Below are 19,843 nucleotides of genomic sequence, written 5' to 3'. Positions count from 1 at the left end.
GGGATTCTTGGCCTCCAGAGGAGAAGAGTTCAATCTGGGGCCAGAGACAAGGCTCGATCGCTCAGAGCTTTTGTGTAATCAAGTTTTATTAAAGTATAAAAGAGATAGAGAAAGCTTCTACATAGACATCAGAAGCGGGCAGAAAGAGTGCCCCCCTGCTAATCTTTAGCCGGATGTTATATAGCTAATAGCAGTCTGCTAATTAAAGAAAGGAAATGAAAAAATAAAAATAAAAATAAAAAAAAGAAAGAAAGGAAATGCCTCAAAACTCAGAGATTGGCACCAGGCCCCTTACCCACAACATGCATTTTGAGATAACATTGGCACAAGGTGAGTTGTCCCGGGCCATAACATGATTGACATGAATCTCAGAGAAAGGCAGATTTCCAAGCAAATAACATAGTTTCACTAACGTAGATTAGGAGAACAACATATGAGTATAACATACTGGTTTGTCAAGGCAGTTCTGAGCCTTTAGGTGGAACCAACTTGAAGACAGAGTCTAGGGTAAATACATAGTACATTAACATAGCTAAAGACAAACATTTCCATAAGAAAAATATATTGGTTACCTCTAGGTTTGAGAAGAGTTAAGTTCAGGTGGAACCAGGTGTCCTTATGGTAACACTTTAAGAGAAACCTCTTTTTAAATCTGTATAGAGAAGGGGGAAAAAATCTAACCCTTGTGGTTTGTTTCCTCCTGCCGCTTAAGAGAGAGATAAAAAATGTCTGACACTTGCAGCTTATTTCCTCCATTTGGAGACCCCTGGCCTTCCTGCCTGTTACCCTCTCATTGCTAAACCCTGCTTCCTAAATATCTCTCGAAGTAGTACCTTCAGGGTAAAGCCGAGATTCACTTCTAAAGGCTCCATCGTTCGGAATTTCTTGGTTATACGTGAAGAAACCTATTTGCCTCAAGCACAAGGGGGCTTTATAGGCTTGAGTAATTAAGAAGCCCAGAATAGAAGTGCTTCAGGCACAGCTGGATCCAGTCGCTCAGATAGCGTTCTCAGAAATTTTTCTGTCTCGGCTCAACTCGCTTCACTTCATCCACAGCAGGCTGCTCCCACAGAGCCTGATAGCCACTGGCCTGGCTGTTCCGGTAAAAAGAGGGCCTTTTTCTCCCAGAAGTAGTATCTGGAGATCTGGAAGTGGCTCAAGCTTCTCTGTTTTGGATCTCCCATTTATATGAACCAATCCTTGTGGCTAAGGGACTGGTCTCTGATTGTCTAGACCTGGTTCCAAGCCTACCTCACAGTCAGGTGATAAGATCAGCTCCTCCCACTGCCTGGACTCAGGGTGGTTGGTGGGGGGTAGGTCCCAAAGGAAAACTGGAGTCTGTTACCAGGTGAGGGGGCTATAGATGCAGTGTTGAGGCAAGCATCCAGGCCTCTATGAAGACCTATGTAATCTGGCCCTCCCTTCCCCAACCACCTCCCACCTCCTAGCCCCCAGATAGACTCTGGGCCACAGCCATGCTCAGCAACTTCCAACTTCCTGAAAACCCCATGTTCTTACCTACCCACTCCAGGCCTTTGCACAGTCTGTTCCCCGTTCCCCCCAGAATGTCTCCTTCCCCTCCAGGTGTTCACCTGATGAGCACCCACTCGTCCTGGAGGCCAGGCTTGGACCTCACCTTCCCAGGACCCTTCCCTGTCTTCTCATAGCCTCTTTGCCCATCAGCACACCGAGTAATTTCCTGGTTATTTTTCTGTTGACTGCGAGCTCCTTGAGAGGAGGACCTTTGTGTTTCATTCACCGATGTCTCCCCAGCAGCCAGGCCTTGGTAGATCCTCAGATGCCAGGCAAATGAGGCCGGGTCAGGGACTACGCTCCTGGTGGAGGGAACAGCAAGAGCCAAAGCGAGGTGGTGGGAAAGTTTAGGGTTCGGCATGTATGTAGATCGACTTGACCAGGGCTGTCAACCGAAATGCCTCATGTGGCATCTTCATACTGTTCGTGGCAGCCGTGCTCCAGAGTGAACATCCCAAGGGAGCCAGGCAGAAGCTGTGTCGCCTTCTGCGACCTGGCCCTTGGCAGCCACAGTGTCACTTCTGCTGTAGTCATAAGCCTGCCTGCCCCTCTTCAAGAGGAGGGAATAAAGCCCCCACATTCTCATGAGAGAAGTCACACTGGGAGATAGGAAATACTGTGGCCATATATGGCCAAATATATATATATATTATATATATATATATTTAAAAATATAATCTGGAGGCATATCTCACATCAGGAGATAGGAAATACCATTACCATATATATGTAAATAAATATATATATTTAAAAATATAATCTAGAAGCGTGTTATATGGATCAAAGATAACAGGCAAGATACAATGGTATCAATATGCCATTGCTTCTCTAACAAATAGCCACAAATGTAGCAGCATGAAAAACTCAAATTTAGGGACTTCCTTGGTGGTCCAGTGGTTAAGAATCTGCCTTCCAATGCAGGGGACATGGGTTTGATTCCTGCTCGGGGCACTAAGATCCCACATGCTGCAAGGCAACTAAGACTGCGTTCTGCAATGAAGACTGAGCGCAGCCAAAATAAAAATAAAGTAAAAAATTTAAAAACCCCGCAGATTTATTCTCTTATAGTTCTGGAGGTCCAAACTGGAGTCTCTTCTGGGGAAATCTGCTTCCCTGCCTGTTTCAGCTTCTAGAAGCTGCCTGCATCCCTCGGCCCACGGCCCCTTCCTCACGTCTCACCCCGTCCTTTCTTCTCTCATCACATCTACTTCCCTTCACCCTCTTGTCTCCTTTTTATAAGGACCCTCATGATTATATCTAGGGTAGGGCTAGCTTTTTAAATACAATTTGCCACACTGGGTTTGAATCCAACTCTGCTACTTGCTGCTGTGTGACCTTCAAAACCTGACTTAACTTCTTGGTGCCTTAGTTTCCCCATCTGTAGAAAAGACATGATAATTTCCCTCTCCCCACAGAGTTGATGTGAGGTTTCATTGAGTTAACACATATAAATCACTTAAAACATTTCATGTTACAGACTATATATATATATTTAAAATATTTGTTTGATTGTGCGAGGTCTTATTTGTGGCATTCAGGATCTTTTATCTTCGTTGAGCATTCAAGATCTTTAGTTGTAGCAGGCGAACCCTTAGTTGCGGGCACATGGGGTCTAGTTCCCTGACCAGGAATCGAACCCGGGCCCCCTGCGTTGGGAGTGCAGAGTGTTAGCCACTGGACCATCAGGGAAGTCCCTCATATATATATATTTTTGAAGATGAAAGTTTATAATTTCTGTGAGCAACGGGGAGCCATCGAGGATGTTAGAGTAAATGAATGTCACAGTGAGAAGCCTGCTGGAATGTCTCACACTCACCTTTCCCCTGAGCGATGATCCTTCTTCCCTCAGAGCCTAACCTGGACTCCGAAATGACTTCCAAGCTGAAGAGCTACGAATTCCAGGGAAGCCATTTTCGGGTGACCCGCGGGGACTATGCCCCCATCCTCCAGAAGGTGGTGGAGCACCTGGAGAAAGCCAAGGTAGGGGGCACTCTGGGCTGAGGTGTGCCGCTCACTGCCCCTCTGGGCAGCAAAGGCGGGTACCAGGATGGGGGGGTGGCCTGAGGCTGACCAGCCCCTGCTCACCCCTAGGCGTATGCAGCCAACAGCCACCAGGAACAGATGCTGGCCCAGTACATAGAAAGCTTCACCCAGGGCTCTATCGAGGCCCACAAGAAGGGCTCTCGCTTCTGGATCCAGGACAAAGGCCCCATCGTGGAGAGGTGAGGCGCCAGCCTCCGTTCTGCCCCGCCCTGCCGCCTCCTGCCCACCCCTCCTCCATCTCAGCCCTTCTCTCCCCCAGTTACATCGGGTTCATCGAGAGCTACCGAGACCCCTTTGGTTCCCGTGGAGAGTTTGAAGGTAACTTCTGGGAGGTGGGAGGTCAAAGTGAAACCCTTCCGCCTTACCCCTGATGACTCTGCCATAGTAGAGAGTCAGCAACAGCCATCGATGACTCGCCATGGACTGGACACCTACCTATCTTCACTCATTTTGATAATCTTCGTCCTATGAGAATTTCCCTCCTCACTTCACAGATGTGGGAACTGAGGCAGAGTTGGGGGGGGATACCCACCCCAGGCACCTCGGCTCTGAGTCACTTTGCCGTGCTGCCCTCTGTGTCTGGTCCAGGTCCAGGCTCCAGCTTTGTCGCTTAACCCCACCTCTGAGCCTCCATCACTCCTTTTCAGGTGTCATGGAAAGTGAGGTATTATATGCAGACAGCTCAGCACAGTGCCAGGCATGTCAGTGGTGCTGGGTCGATGAGAGCAGAATTAGCGCTGTGACTGTGAACTTGGCTGCTGTCATCCCAGGGCAAATGGCAGGCTCAGGCTGCCTCGGCCTTTGTGCCCAAGCCCAAGTCTCAGCAGCCTCAGTCTCGGAGGTTCCCCCTTTGTACATAACTCATCATGATTATTAGAAAAGTAATCCATGTTCATGGTCAAAAATTATGAAAACACACCAAAAATAATCAACTGTGACTGCACCCACCCCAAAATTAAAGTTTGGAATGTACTTTTTGTCTTTTGCTTTTATAGAGAGTGATGCTTAGAAATGTACGTGTGTAATTTAAAAATCCACACTTGTAAGTAATTGGAAAAGTAGTCGTGTGTAGGATAAAATGTGAAATCCTTCTTTCACTACCTCTCCTATATCGCTCCCCTCCAAAGGTCACCAGAGTTCACAGTTGAGTACAGGTCCTTCTAGACCTTTATTTAAGCATTCGCACACACACATACACACACATGTTCCTTTTAAGTCATCTGGGTAAATGAGATTATATTCTGTATATTCTGTCACTTGCTTTTTTCACTTAGTCATGTATCTCGGATATCTTTTCCTATCAGTATATATAGACCTACCACATTCTTTTAAATAGGTGTACAGTATTCATAATATATCATAAATTTCCCATAACATTTGGTATTGTACTCCATGTCTGCCAGCTGCGTGGTGTGCCATCACATAGCTGTCCCCTGATTTTTTAATAATCCCCAGTTTGCTTTTTGTGCTTTGCTATTTTTATCATCCTTTCTTCTTGCCCTGGTGTGGTGGTTTCATCAGACAGAGTAAATCCAGATAGGGAGCCTTTGCCAAGCCCATCCCTTGGCCAAGGTTGTCCCCTTCCTTAGTCTAGGTCAGGCTTTTCCAGGGTGTAGTCTATGCAGAGTTAGCAGGAATTATTCAGGGACTTCCCTGACGGTCCAGCACTTCAGACTCCATGCTTCCACTGCAGGGGACATGGGTTTGATCCCTTGTCAGGGAACTAAGATCCTGCATAGTACAGCCAAAAAACAAAAAGAAGGAAGAAAGATTCAGGGAACTAAGATCCTTCATGCTACAGTCAAAAAAAAAAAAGAAGATTCAGTATGGAACAGCAAAGAGTCTCTGCTTGCAGGACTCCTCAGTACCTTTAATATGCACATGTGCATTGAGAGCCTTTAAGAAGTTGGAGATAGAGTATATAGTGTTACCCAAACTTCTTTGACCAGGAGGTCTTTCTTTTTGAAGGCTCTCATAGAAAATGTGTTCTGTAGAGTGCAATTTTGAAAATAGTGCTTTGAGCCAGGAACTCTTAACTGTATTAAATATGAAAGAATCAGCCCCAGCCCTCCAGTGCAGCAGCCTCACTCACCACCGTGTAAGCCAGGAGCTCTAGCCGTGCAGGACAGCTTACAGTCCCCCCAAAAAGAAGAGCATCTTTTTTTGCTCACATAGTCCCTTCCACTGGGCATCTGATCCTTGATCCTTTCCCCATCACCCACGAGGTACTACTCCCCACATACCCCTTTAAGAGCCATCTCAGGGCACTCCCTGGTAGTCCAGTGGGTTAGGACTCCATGCTTTCCCTGCTGTGGCCCCTGATCAGGGAACTAAGATCCCACAAGCCACCTGGCATTGCCAAAAAAAGTTTTAAGAAGTTTAAAAAGATCCACTTCAGTTGTTACTCAGCAAAGCCTTTTCTCTGTACCCTGCTCTCCCCAAAACAGGGACCTCCATGAAGGCAAAGCGTAGGCGCAGGTTCTCCCGAGTGGCCAGCACAGGCTCACTGCGCCCAGCAGGCAGTCAATGCCTGCATAATGGCTGAAAGGCTATTAGAGGAGAGGAGGAGGGTGTGGGATCCCCCAACCCTGCCCGCTCACAGCCCCTCTCTCCCCCACAGGCTTCGTGGCCATGGTGAACAAGGCCATGAGTGCCAAGTTTGAGTGGCTGGTGGCAAGTGCGGAGCAGCTGCTGAAGGAGCTGCCCTGGCCCCCAGCCTTTGAGAAAGACAAGTTCCTCACCCCCGACTTCACCTCCCTGGACGTTCTCACCTTCGCCGGCTCCGGCATTCCCGCCGGCATCAACATCCCCAACTGTGAGCTTCCCCGGAGGGTCCTGCCCACCCCCCCATCCCTGCCTGAACAAGACGGGGGCTCCCCAAACCCCCTAGGAGACGCCACTGAGAGTCACCCCCTCCCCCTCCACACACTCACCCTGGCCACACATCACCCTGCTCCACTTACATTCCCAGCCTGTCCCTCTGACTCCTTGCCTGTGACCCTTGACCTTTGCCCTTGCCCTTTTCTCCCTGGTCCCCTTCCCACCTTCTCCAGATGATGACCTGAGGCAGACAGAAGGCTTTAAGAACGTGTCCCTGGGGAACGTGCTGGCCGTGGCCTATGCCACGCAGCGGGAGAAACTCACCTTCCTGGAGGAGGAGGACAAGGTGGGCACTGGCATGGGGCCTGGCCTGACCTCAGCTGACGCAGGAGGACAGAACAGGCCAGAGGAGGGAAAAGGACGGGGCTTCAGGCCCAGCTCTGCTGCTTCCCCGCTGTGTGACCTCAGGTCCTTGGAACCTGTTTCCCCAGCTGGCAAACAGTGGAGGCAGCCCTTTCCTCGTGGGTTGTTGCCAGGATGAGATGGGCTCTGCAGTGCCCATTGTGGGGCTGGCAGGTGGTAGACCTTTAGCAGATGTGTGCCTCACGATGGGCCCTCAGGCTGGCATAGGGGCCGTGGGCAGGCTGTGTGACCGTGGTGGGGCAGTGGGCAGTGTGGGTCTCTGCTTGTCTTGGCAGGACCTGTACATCCGCTGGAAAGGACCCTCCTTTGACGTGCAGGTGGGGCTGCACGAGCTGCTGGGCCACGGCAGCGGCAAGCTCTTCGTGCAGGTAAGAACTCGAGACCAGGGGCTTCCCCAGCAGTCTAGTGGTTAAGACTCTGCGCTCCCAATGCAGGGGCCCGGGTTCAATCCTTGGTCAGGGAACTAGATCACTTGCCGAAACTGGGTTCACATGCCACAACTAAAGATCCTTCTTACTGCTAAGGATCCCACAGCTAAATGATCCTCCATGCCAAAATTAAGACCCAGCACAGCCAAATAAATAAATTTAAAAAAAAAAAGAATAAGGGGCTAGTGCTGGTACCAGCGGGACCCTCCCCAGTTCTAGGCCCTATGGCTCCCCTTCCCCATAATCAGCTCCCTGGAGTGGGGAAGCTGGCTGAGTCTTGGCTCCCAGTGTCTCACCCTCCTTTAAGATGTCCCAGGATTAAGTGAGATCTGTAGGACAGGCCAGCGGAGGCCCCCCACCCAGAGTCTCCCACACAGAAGGACTTGCTTGGCTCAGGCCCAGGAAGCCTGCCCTGAGAGTATGACCCAGGCAGCCCCAGGAGCAGAAAAGCCGGGCAGGGGCGGTGTCTGGACGCCCCCAGTCCTGAGGCTGCAGCACTGTCTTTGCACTGCTGTTCCATGGAGCCTGTACTTTTCCAGGTATTGTAGGGAGCTGCCCTTTCCTGTGGGCCAGCCAGAGTGGCTAGAGCCCCCTCAACACCTACTCAGGGCATATGAGAAACAGCCTAGTTAGCAGGCCAGGCGGAGCCCACTGTGGACTGCACAGATGAGAGGACTGGAGGCAGGCGGGGTGGGGTCTGCTCCTCTTGGGGGCATGGCTGCCTCCCTGAATGGGGATCAGTTGGGCCTGGAAGTCAGAGGATCCAGAGGGCAGCTGATAGGGGGAGCATTGGGCTTTGTCTTGGCTTCGAAGTCCCAGGGAAGTGGCGACAAACATAGCCCCTCTGTGGTCTTATTCAGTCATGTCCTCTCCCTGAGCCTCAGTTGGCCCATCTGTAAAATGGGTTTCCTGACTCCTACATGGCTCTTGTGAGGAATAAAGGTGAAGCCCTGGGATTTGCCTGGTACCCAGTAGGCCCTCTGGAAATGGGTGTTGTTGTTGAGACATAGTGCACAGATATTGTGTGCTCTAATTCTGCTCTGGGGTTCTTAGTCTCTGAGCCTTAGGTTCCTCCTTTGTGAAGCGGGATAATAACAGAAACTTCCTAGGAAGATGACTCGGAGAAGGCAATGGCACCCCACTCCAGTACTCTTGCCTGGAAAATCCCATGGACAGAGGAGCCTGGCAGGCTGCAGTCCATGGGGTTGCTAAGAGTCAGACACGACTGAGCAACTTCACTTTCACTTTTCACTGTCATGCATTGGAGAAGGAAATGGCAACCCACTCCAGTGTTCTTGCCTGGAGAATCCCAGGGATGGCAGAGCCTGGTGGGCTGCCATCTATGGGGTCGCACAGAGTCAGACACGACTGAAGTGACTTAGCAGCAGCAGTAGCAGCAGGAAGATGACTTAAAGGGTTAAAAGGCTGGTGCACGAATGACACTTGGCCCATGGAGAGGATGGTGAGGGTGCTGCTTTCAAGGTAGAGAATCACGTGCTGTGGCTTCTCTGCAGCAGAGGGACCACAAAGGTGAGGAGCCACCAGGCCTCATGGCCCACCCACTGGGACATCTCCAGCTGGGGTCTGGAGATACTGGGTCTGGGTCTTCACGTGACTTTCTGCACATCTCTCTCCCTGATCCCCGGCCCATAGTGTTGCTCTCTGTGCAGCGGGGTAGGTGCCTCAGGTTCTTCTACCTCTGGGGGCTCTGAGAGGTGTCACAGAGCAGGTGTGGAGGCCACCGCATGTCATGGACCTGCCTCTCCTGCTGTCTGCTCGCTGCTCCCTGGCTGCCTTTCTGAGCCCCTTGGATCCCCGGCTGAAGGCCTAACCTGGGCCCCGGGGTACCCCACCCTCACCTGCCCAACGTTCATGACCCTTCTCCTGCAGGACGAGAAAGGAACATTCAACTTCGACCAGGAAACTGTGATCAACCCGGAGACAGGGGAGCAGGTGACGGTGGCCTGGGTGGAGCTCCAGGGTACGGGGAAGGGGGCCCAGGTAGAGTGGCAGCCACCCCTAAAGCCTGCTTCCTGGGCTCCCCCTCCCAGATCCAGAGCTGGTACCGGAGCGGGGAGACCTGGGACAGCAAGTTCAGCACCATCGCCTCCAGCTACGAAGAGTGCCGAGCGGAGAGCGTGGGCCTCTATCTCTGCCTCCACCCCCGAGTGCTGGAGTATGAGCCGCAGCCCCGGGTTGGGGAGGGGGAGTGCTCCTCTGTGGATGGGGCTGCTGGCAGGGAGGGCAAGGCCCAGGCCGCCTCTTCCCTCGCTCCCCCAGGATCTTTGGCTTTGAGGGGGCTGATGCGGAAGATGTGGTCTACGTAAACTGGCTCAACATGGTTCGTGCCGGGCTGCTTGCTCTGGAGTTCTACACCCCTGAGGCCTCCAGCTGGAGACAGGTAGGGGCTGGGGGACCCCTCAGGAGGGAAGGGTCTGTCCTGGGGACCAAGACCAGGATTCTGGGTGTAGGGATGGGACAACTGTACCTATGAGGCACATGAACTGGGTTGATCCCAAACTCTTACCACATGTGAGGGCAAGTCACATCACTGTTGTAAGCCTCAGTGTTCCTACCTGTAAAATGGGAGTAATCGTCTTCTTGCCCACCTTTAAGGAAGAATCAGATGAGATGATGTTACTATGACCACTAACAGATGATGCATAGGACTCACTCTGTGCCACTAGGTTCTAACCAGTTTATATGAACTGACCCATTTGTCCCCAGTGTCAGCCTAGGTGGTAGGTACTGTTGTTACCTTCATTTTAGAGATGAGGAAATGGAGGCACAAAGAGATTAAGTAACTTGCTGCCAAGTAACAGAGTCAGAATTTGAATCCAAGCAAACTGCCTCCAAAGCCATTAGACTACACTATTTGGCTATGAGATGTACTTTGGAAACAGGGTAGGCAGGGACTTCCTTGGTGTTCCAGTGGCTAAGACTCTGCACTTCCACTGCAGAGGGGCTGGGTTCAATACCTGGTTGGGAAACTAGATCCCACATGCCACGACTAAAGATTCTGCATGCCACAACGAAGACCTGATGCAGCCAAATTAATTGATTAATTAGTTTAAAAAAAAAAGAAATTCAAAGCAAAAATTAAAAAAAAAAAGAAAGAAAGGAACAGGGTAAGCAATAGAAATCTTTTAAAAAGTCAGCGAAGTCTATTTTGAGGAGGCAATATTGGGTCATCAAAAGAACACACATTTTAGAGTCAGGAAACTTGGGTTAGTCCTTGTTCTCTCTTACCAGCTCTGTGACCCTGAGCAAGTCACTTCACCTCTCTGGGCCTCTGTTTTGTCATCTGTAAACTGGGGATTATGATGCCCTCTTGATCCCACAGAACTGACTGCAAACAGGATTGTGGAGGAGAAAGTGGCTCAGGGTAGCAAGGAACCCTCTGGGGTAACTCCTGTCATCAGGGCAGGGTGTGGAGCAGAAGAGGGCAGGGTGGGTGACGAGGGGGCGCAAGGCTCTGGGTCCTGCCTGGAAATGGCCTCCCTGTGCCCCAGGGCAGCCTGCCCTTCCTTGTGAGAGGAGAAGGGAAGCATTTGAGGGGAGAGGAATTAAACACCAAAGGACCCACAGGGTGGGAGAGGATAAAATGACAATAATGATTGACAGTTAGCAAGCACATATGATACATCAGGCCTTGGAACGAACTCTTGATACTGGGTTGGCCAAAGATCATTCCCGCAACATCTTAAGGAGAAACCTCAACGAGTTTTTTGGCCAACTCAATACTTCTTATCTTGGGCCTACAAATGATTCCTTTCTCTTTGGCCCTGGCAGGCCCACATGCAGGCCCGGTTTGTGATCCTGAGGGTCTTGCTGGAGGCTGGCGAGGGATTGGTTACCGTCACTCCCACCACAGGCTCCGATGGGCGCCCCGATGCCCGGGTCCGCCTTGATCGCGACAAGATCCGGACGGTGGGCAAACCTGCCCTGGAGAGGTTCCTGCGGAGACTCCAGGTAAGCAGGGGCCTCTTGCCTCGGAGGCTCCCTCCAACTCAGCCTGGCTGCGCACTCTGTAACAGGGAAGGCTTCTTGGAGTAGGTTGTGTTTAAGCCGGAAATGGGAGTGCCAAGGAGGAAGCAGCTGTGAAAAGATCTGAGTGCAGAAGAATCAGAGCGTAAAGGCTGGTCTTGGGAGTGGAAGGAGGTTAGTGGGATGAGGGACAAAAAAGGAGGAAGCCTGGAGCTTGGTGAGTGAAGGAGGGAAAGACAGTGTTCACTGCAGTCCTGGTTTCTCTCCCATGTTGGGATGTTTAGAGTCAGGAGACCTTTTGGGGTTCTGGTGCCAGGACTAACCAGCTGTGTAATTGCCTTGCTGCCCTCCACTTTTCTCATCTGTTAAATATATCACCTGCCTCCCCTGGCAGGAATTCAATGAAACAACATATATACGGAACTGAGCAATAAAATGGAGAAGGCAATGGCACCCCACTCCAGTACTCTTGCCTGGCAAATCCCATGGACGGAGGAGCCTGATGGGCTGCAGTCCATGGGGTCGCTAAGAGTCTGACACGACTGAGCGACTTCACTTTCACTTTTTATTTTCATGCATTGGAGAAGAACATGGCAACCCACTCCAGTGTTCTTGCCTGGAGAATCCCAGGGACAGGGGAGTCTGGTGTGCTGCCGTCCATGGGGTCACACAGAGTCAGACACGACTGAAGCGACTTAGCAGCAGCAAAGCAATAAAAATCACGTTATCCAAGCTGGTGTGACACCAAGTGTGGTCCAGGGACTAACAGCAGCAGGAGCACCCAGAACATGCAGATTCTCAGACCCCACCCCAGACCCCCTGATTCAGAAACTCTGAGTGCAAGGCCCCAAAACCTGCATGTTTACTAGCTTTCCAGGTGATCCTGACACTCAGCAAGGCTGGAGAACCCCTGATGGTGACCCACTCCTTACTGGGCAGTGCCTTCCATCAGAACAGGGTCCTGCTGGCTTTGCCAACCTGAAGAAGGCCCAGCCTTCAATTCAGCAAATATCTCTCAACGATTATACTCCCACCTATTTCCAGAAGGGATTTAAGGCATTTTTCCTTAAAAGATATATGTTTGGCCATGAAAGTAAAATAAAATTAGAAATGAAAAAATATTAGATGCCCAAGGCAGTGCCATGTCCCAGATTTGATTGTGGAATAGAAAGCAGACATTCGTGGGAAAATGGGTGAACTCTCAATAAAGTCTAGAGTTTAGTTAATAAAGTAACGTACACATTTTGCCCAATGTTGACAACAGATGAAACTGGGCCAGGAGCCCATGGGAACCCTTTGGGCTATCTTTGTGGCTTTTCTGTAAATCTAAAATTATTCCAAAACAGTTTATTAATAATAATAATGTCACTAGATAAAGGAATCAAATCCACCAAACCCTAGGCCAGTATTGAACTGTGACTTAGTGGTGACTGAACACAGAGCATTCCGTCTTAGAGACTGAAGCAGGTGGATCTTTGTCCAGGATCATTCATTCAGCAGAATGGACAGTGTCCACAGCAGTGGCTTTACAGATCATACAGAACACGGAACAGGGGATACAGAACATGGAAGCATTTTTTGGTGCAGCTGTTTCTTTCACTAGCCCCCTAGGAAAACCCAAGAGCACAGCAAAGAGCTAGCCAGCAGGGAAGATGGAGGCTTTTCCACAGGGAAAGCCTTCAGCCACGGGATTACAAATAGTCATAGCTTTGGCTCACCCATATTGTAAAACCCAATGAGGTGAGATATAAATCTGTATTTCTGGCTTCTTGGAGGGCCTGCCATCAATAGACTTAACTCCCTGGAACTGAGCCGTGGCCACTGCGTTTGGCTATCTACACGTGCTCCACTCTCCATTCTGCCAGGTCCACTTCCTGTTTCCTGTACATGCCTAAGTCACTCACTCATGATACCACCTGGCTCCCGTGGACACCCCTGTTGCCAGCTCTCTGGTTGAAGCTCCTGGTGGCTAACATGTCCACTTCATGAATCTATGTTCACACGCTGGGTGTTAAGTATTATGCAAAAGAGAGAAAGGTTAGATAGTCTCTCTAACCTTCCCCCAGGAGTTCCCAGTCAGTTTTAATTCCTGCAGAGCTAGGGAAAATCATTCTACCCCTGGGCCTAAGAGGAGGAGGCTTACCCAGATGGTGCCCTAGTCCTACTTTGCCAGCGGCAAATTGGCAGAATAAGTAAGGATCAGAGCCACAAATGTCAGTTATTTGGAAGAGAGCCAACTAGATCTCTTAGTCCTAATCTTTATAATCACTGAAACTAAAAATAGGCAGCTTAAACAGATTTTAGATCCAGCTGAAGATAAGAGAAGTTACAGAGCAGTGCATCATGTGTGCTAAGTCACTTCAGTTGTGTCCAACTCTGTGCGACCCCATGGACTGGAGCCTGCCAGGCTTCTCTGTCTGTGGGATTCTCCAGGCAAGAATACTGGAGTGGGTAGACATGCCCTTCTCCAAGGGATCTTCCTGACCCAGGAATTGAACCTAGGTCTCCTGCATTGCAGGTGGATTCTTCACCGTCTGAGCCACCAGCGATGTCCAGAGCATGTAGCACAGAGACACAAAGATAGAAAATTTAGAAGAAATTAAGAGACATGGAGGAGGGAGACCCCTGGTAGTCCAGTGGCTATGACTCTGCACTCCCAATACTGGGGGCCTGGGTTTAATCCCTGGTTCGGGAACTAGATCTCACATGCTGCAAATAAAGATCCCAAATGCCATAAGAAAGATAAAAAATCACAACTAAGACCCAGTGCATGAAATAAATAAACATTAAAAAAAAAAAGACAGGAAGGATAGTGTGAAAAGATCTAATGTACATGAACTGAAATTCCAAGAAGAAAGGAGAGAGAAAAGAAGGAATTTTACAAGAGATAATGACTGAGCACTTCATAGAACTGACGAAAGACCCAACTCAGAAATCCAAAGAAGCTCACGAAATTCCAAGACTGGCAAGCAAAACCTGTGTCTAGAAATATAGAATAGAAATTCCCTGGTTGCCCAGTGGATAGGACTCTGCACTTCCACCTCAGGGGCACGGATTCAATCCCTGGTCAGGGAACTAAGATTTCACAAGCTGTACCATGTGGACAAGTAATACTGATAATGATAACTTTTATTCATCAAAACTTACCATAAAGAAGGTGAGAAGATGCATCTTAAACTAGGATAGGGTGTTTATCACATATGAGTTAACAAAAGGTTAGCAGCTAAATATATAAAGAACTTTCCCCAAAACCTGAAGAAAAAACAGCCTAACAGAAAAATAGGCAAAACTCATGAACCGAAGAGGAAAATAAATAACCCACCAACTTGTGGGATGTTGTTCCATCTCATTAGTCATCAGGAAAACACAACTGAAACCACATGAGATTTCCACCCACCAGCTCGGCAACATGAAAACCTGTCAACATCACCCTGGTGAGCCGAGCCGGATGGAGTGCCACCCCCCTGCCTCTGGGAGTGAAAACAGGTGCAGCAAGTCTGGAAAACAATGCGGGCATCATCCTTTAAGGATGAGCATTATCCAGACCTTGATTCTCCTGGGAAAACCTGCCCCTGATCACCAGGAGACATACAATACGTCCAGAACAGCCTTGGAGGGCAAAAATCACAGGCTGTACATCAACAGTGGAAGAGACAGGACTGTGGCGTGTTTGTAAGTATAGCTACGGGACTATACACTGCACTCACAAACACAGGCGGATCTCAGGCGTAATTCGAGCAGAAAAAGCAAATCACAGGATGTGGGCAAAAATGTAACATGAATTGAGAGTAAAACTCAGGGAAAACAAGAGGCTAATAAGCACAAAGTCAAGTGCTGATTCCTCAGGCGGGGGAGGCCACGGGGTGCAGTCAGGGAGGGATGATGTGAATAGCTCTTAAGCTGGTGGTGGTGTGGGTGTCATTCTTTATAAGGTAGGTACTGTATTTTTTTTTAATTTGAAATGAAATATTTTATTTTAAAAAGAGGGTGGGGACTTCCGTGGTTGACTCTGAGCTCCTACTGCAGGGAGTGAGAGTTAGTTCAATTTCTGGTCAGGGAAATAAAATCCCACATACCATGCAACCAAGAAAAAGTATTTATTGAACACTAAGAATATATTGGGCTTCCCTGGTGGCTCAGGTGGTAAAGAATCTGCTGGCAGTGCAGGAGACCTGGGTTCGATCCCTGGGTCGGGAAGATCCTCTGGAGAAAGGAATGGCTACCCACTCCAATATTCTTACCTGGAAAATTCCATGGACAAAGGAGTCTGGCAGGCCATAGTCCACAGAGTTGCAAAGAGTTGGACACAACTGAGCGAATTTCACTCAAGAATGTATTGTCTGAACATTTGTCATGGTAAAAATAAAAAAAGTTTTAAAAAAGTAGATAATGTTACTACCCTCCTTGTGTACAGTTCAAGTGAGACAATCAAAGGGAACCATTAGCTTCACCTTATTATGGACCCTACTCAGTGCTAACACGTGATCTGCATGCCCGCGAGACAACAGATGCGGTCTGGGGCAGGGCGCCGCTGGCCGTGGCTCTTGGCAAAGCCCTGTGAATTCACGGAGGGCATCCATCCAAAGGCACTAACTCCTGCCTTCCCACAGGTGCTGAAGTCCACAGGGGACGTGGCCGGAGGCCGGGCCCTATATGAGGGGTATGCGGCGGTCACCGATGCGCCCCCCGAGTGCTTCCTCTCCCTCAGGGACACGGTGCTGCTCCGCAAGGAAGCCCGGAAGCTCATTGTTCAGCCCAACACTCGCCTCGAAGGTAATGGACTCCTGGGCCCTGTGATAGAGGGCCCTCCAGGAGCACAAAGGAGGCCTGGAACTGACCCCGCAGCTCGGGAAAGGCTACTCGAGGTGGCTCCTGTCTTGCCCTCTCCCTCCCAGCCCAGTCCTCCCCATGCCATACCTCAGGCCCACATCTTCGCGTCCACCACCACCACAGGCCACCCCCCCGCCACACACACACACACACACACAGAGACACACACACACACAGAGACACACACACACACACAGAGACACACACACACAGAGACACACACACACAGAGACACACACACACACACAGAGACACACACACACACACAGAGACACACACACACACCTTCGCGTCCACCACCACCACAGGCCACCCCCCGGCCACACACACACACGGTCAGGCTGCTTGTGACATGGCAACAGAAGGTTGAGGGTGGCCAGGCATCGTGCTGGAGCGAGGCCTGGTGGGGCCCAGGAGCGAGGTCAGGTGAGGCAGAGAGGAGGCACCCAGCGGGCTGAGAGCAGTCAAGTCAGAGCAGAGGTCAGCAGCCCCGTGGCCCCTCTCCCCTCCTCAAATGATGCTGCCATTTCCAAAAGCCCTGACCCTGTCAGCCACGCACTTGTACCTTTTGTATTAAGAGCGTTTGCACCTCCATAGTCATGGGTAAGTGTGAGAGTTAAATGCAATAATTACCTCCTCCTGGTGAGGAGAGAGCATTTCAGAGGTTTAGCCTAAACTCTACTCTGAGGAATTCCCTGGCATTCCAGAAGTTAAGACGCAGCGCTTGCATTCCTGGGGCCTGTGTTCAATTCTGGGGGTGCCAGCACCCTGTTACATTCACTCTCCTCTCATCCCTTGCCTCACATTTCCTGACACTGGCATGTGAGGCACTTGAGATGAGGTGGTGCCAGGCTGTGGTTAAAACATGAGCTTCAGAACTGCGCTGCAATCTTGGCCTATTCACTTAACCTTTCTGAGCTTGGGTGTCTTCATTCATAAAGCCCGTGTAGATTGTGCGCTGACACTAGAGAACCTCAGTCCTTCCTTCAAGTTCTAAGTGTATTCCAGGGATTAACCCTTTAAATACTCACAATACCCGCTAAGGTATAGGTATTATTACCCCCATTTTACAGGTAAGGAAACCGAGGCACAGAGAATCCATTACTCAAGGCTTACAGCTTTTTACTGGAGGAACCAAGAGTAAGATTAGAGCATTTGCTCCTCACTACGATAGTCACGGGAAGCTGTGAGGGTTAAATGAAATACTTACCTCCTCCTGGTGAGGAAAAAGAATGTAAAAGGTTTATTCCAAATTCTAGGGAATTCCCTGGTGGCCCACTGGTTGGGACTTAGCGCTTCCACTGCCGGGGCTTGGTTTCAATCCTCCGTGTAAGCTGCATGGTGCAGCCAAAAAAAAAAGAATAATTAAAATTAAAAAACACTTTAAAATAGTTAAAAAACAATACAAACTCCATTCTGTGCTCCAGAGGTGTCATGGGTTTGCCAACCCTCTGCCCTGGCTGCCCACCCTGCAGGCACACCCTCTGAGCTATCACCCAGCTTCCTCTTCTTCATGGCGGCTGCCACTTTGCCATTTTCCTTTCTGCTCCTCTCCATGGCAATAGGAACAGCATGTCCCCGGCACCTAGCACAGGCCCTGGCCCACGGGAGCCGCTCCGTGCCTGTCAGTGAGTGAGAGAGTGGATTATACCAGGCTCCCAGCAAGTGCCCATTACATGGACAAGATCATCATCGCTTTGACTGTCCAGCTCTGGGCAGGCCTTGGGGATGGACTCCTTTCTTCAAGTCGTTCTCAGCGCATTAGGAACAAGACAGAGAGAGAAATGGTCTTACAAGGGAAGTGTTCATAGGTGCCCAAAAGACACAAACAGTGGTGTGAACACTTAGAGAAGGGAAGATCATATCTACCTTTGAGAGAACTGGGGAAAGGTGGGTTTGGGGAGGAGGTAGGGGGTAAACTTTGAGGCCCAAAGAACAGGTTGAATTTTCAAAGGTGATGGTGATGGTGGTGGTGATTATATTAATAGCTCACTTTTGAGGACTTCCATGTGCCAGAGTCTGGGTAAAAACTCTCCACGGATCAACTCCCAACAACTTAAATGAGGAAGTTTCCTCTTTTTCAGCTGGAAACTGAGACACAGAAGGGCTGTGTATTTGAGGTCACAAAGTGAGTGGCTGGCAGGACCAGGATTTGAACTCGGGCCATCCGAGCTCAGAGCCTGCGCTCTTAGCTGCATACATCCCATAAGGCCACAGAGTACAATGAGGCACTGTGAGCAGGTAGAGAAGTGGAGGGATGTTAGAAGGAAGTGCTTCCCATGAGTATTCAGAACACCACATAGGTTGGATGGGTGCCCTTGGAGCAGTTGACAGATGATGAAGTAGGTTCAGAGATCGTGATGCTTATGATAGCTAGCACTTGGTGAGTGCGCCCTCCACCCATTATATTATATTTAATCACCGCAGCTTCTTGAGAGATGTACTGTGCTTGCCCCCACTTTCCAGATGAGGAAACTGAGGCTTACATTAAGAGACTTGCCCAGGGCCCCACAGTAGATGGAGATGAAGCAGTTCCTGGACTGTAAGCTCCTGGAGGCCAAGGACTGTATCTGTTTCACCTAACATGGCACTGTTATAAATCTTTATTAAGTGAATGAATGAATGCAGCAATTCATTGAATACTCCCCCTTTAATGTTTCCTATCTCATAGGATTATGGAGTCAGTTAGATAATGAAATATTGAGCACAATTTTTGGCACATGGTAAAACCTCAGGAAGACAACTAGCTGCTTCTATGATTACAATTATGATTCTGTTTCCCTATTAAAACCTTTTCCTGCTGCTTTTTTTTTTCTCTGTCTCCTCCCCAGGCTCAGAAGTACAACTTCTTGAGTACGAGGCCTCAGCTGCAGGCCTCATCCGATCCTTCTCTGAGCGCTTCCTAGAGGATGGGCCCGAGTTGGAGAAGATCCTCACCCAGCTGGCCAGAGCTGATGCCCAGTGCTGGAAGGGGCCCCAGTGAAGCCCCATCTGGCCAGGCTTAAGGCACCTGTGAGGCCCCTCCCCGACTTGATCAAACCAAGGCTGTAAGTGGCCCCCTTTTTGTGGGCCCAGGAGAGGGGCAGGAGCCTGGACCTTGGTGCTACCTCAGCCAGGGGTGGTGACACTAAACCCTTCCGTTTGTCAGCACTTTCCAGCTTACCAGTGCTTCCCTTGTGTTATCTCATTTGATCTACACTGCCTTCTGCAGGGTGGGCAAGGCTCCTTGTCTGGCTTCCCAGATGAGGAAATACAAGTTCTGAGAAAGTGACCTGTCTAAATCCTGCCGGATTCAAAACCTCTCCCAATCCAGTGCTCTTCATGTATTACTTTTATAACCAGAAAAATAAATATTGGAAACCACCACCATCTTCGCAATTTGTGTGGTTCTTCCTGGCCTTGGCCTCACGTCTCATTTGCTCCCAGCAGGGTGGTGGGATCAAGTCCTAGGGAGGGGGAAGGAGGGTCATTTTTAGGTTCCCATCAGCAACAGAATTTTGCCATCACCTCTAAATCTGGATATGCAGAGTCATGTGGGTGAACATAACATGATTTTTGCCATCCTCACTCATGGCTTTTCTTCTATTTTAAAGAAGAACCTAAAAACTGGAACTAAGATCATGGCTGTAGCCATGAAATTAAAAGACGCTTGCTCCTTGAAAGAAAAGATATGACAAACCTAGATAGCATATTAAAAAGCAGTGACATCACTTTGCCAACAAAAGTCTGTATAGCCAAAGCTATGGTTTTTCCAGTAGTCATGTGTGGATGTGAGAGTT

At 49.6% G+C, this 19,843-nt stretch overlaps 1 protein-coding gene across 2 annotated transcripts in view; it reads left to right on the top strand.

The window, feature by feature from the left end:
* Positions 1-19,413, top strand: part of DPP3 (dipeptidyl peptidase 3) — a 31,804-nt gene extending 12,391 nt beyond the window's left edge. For both annotated transcript variants that reach the window (XM_068976619.1, XM_068976620.1), the window contains exons 7-18: positions 3,383-3,513; positions 3,625-3,755; positions 3,836-3,894; positions 6,197-6,391; positions 6,630-6,742; positions 7,095-7,187; positions 9,138-9,200; positions 9,299-9,423; positions 9,528-9,648; positions 11,040-11,219; positions 15,845-16,007; positions 18,896-19,413. In XM_068976619.1, coding sequence (XP_068832720.1) covers positions 3,383-3,513; positions 3,625-3,755; positions 3,836-3,894; positions 6,197-6,391; positions 6,630-6,742; positions 7,095-7,187; positions 9,138-9,200; positions 9,299-9,423; positions 9,528-9,648; positions 11,040-11,219; positions 15,845-16,007; positions 18,896-19,047 — 1,526 coding nt within the window. In that variant the 3' untranslated portion in view covers positions 19,048-19,413. The remainder of the gene's footprint in view (positions 1-3,382; positions 3,514-3,624; positions 3,756-3,835; positions 3,895-6,196; positions 6,392-6,629; positions 6,743-7,094; positions 7,188-9,137; positions 9,201-9,298; positions 9,424-9,527; positions 9,649-11,039; positions 11,220-15,844; positions 16,008-18,895) is intronic.
* Positions 19,414-19,843: the final 430 nt, after the last annotated feature.

Source organism: Capricornis sumatraensis, chromosome 8 (assembly GCF_032405125.1).
Source record: "Capricornis sumatraensis isolate serow.1 chromosome 8, serow.2, whole genome shotgun sequence".
Lineage (NCBI taxonomy): Eukaryota > Metazoa > Chordata > Mammalia > Artiodactyla > Bovidae > Capricornis > Capricornis sumatraensis.
This window is presented reverse-complemented; position numbering and strand designations above follow the sequence as displayed.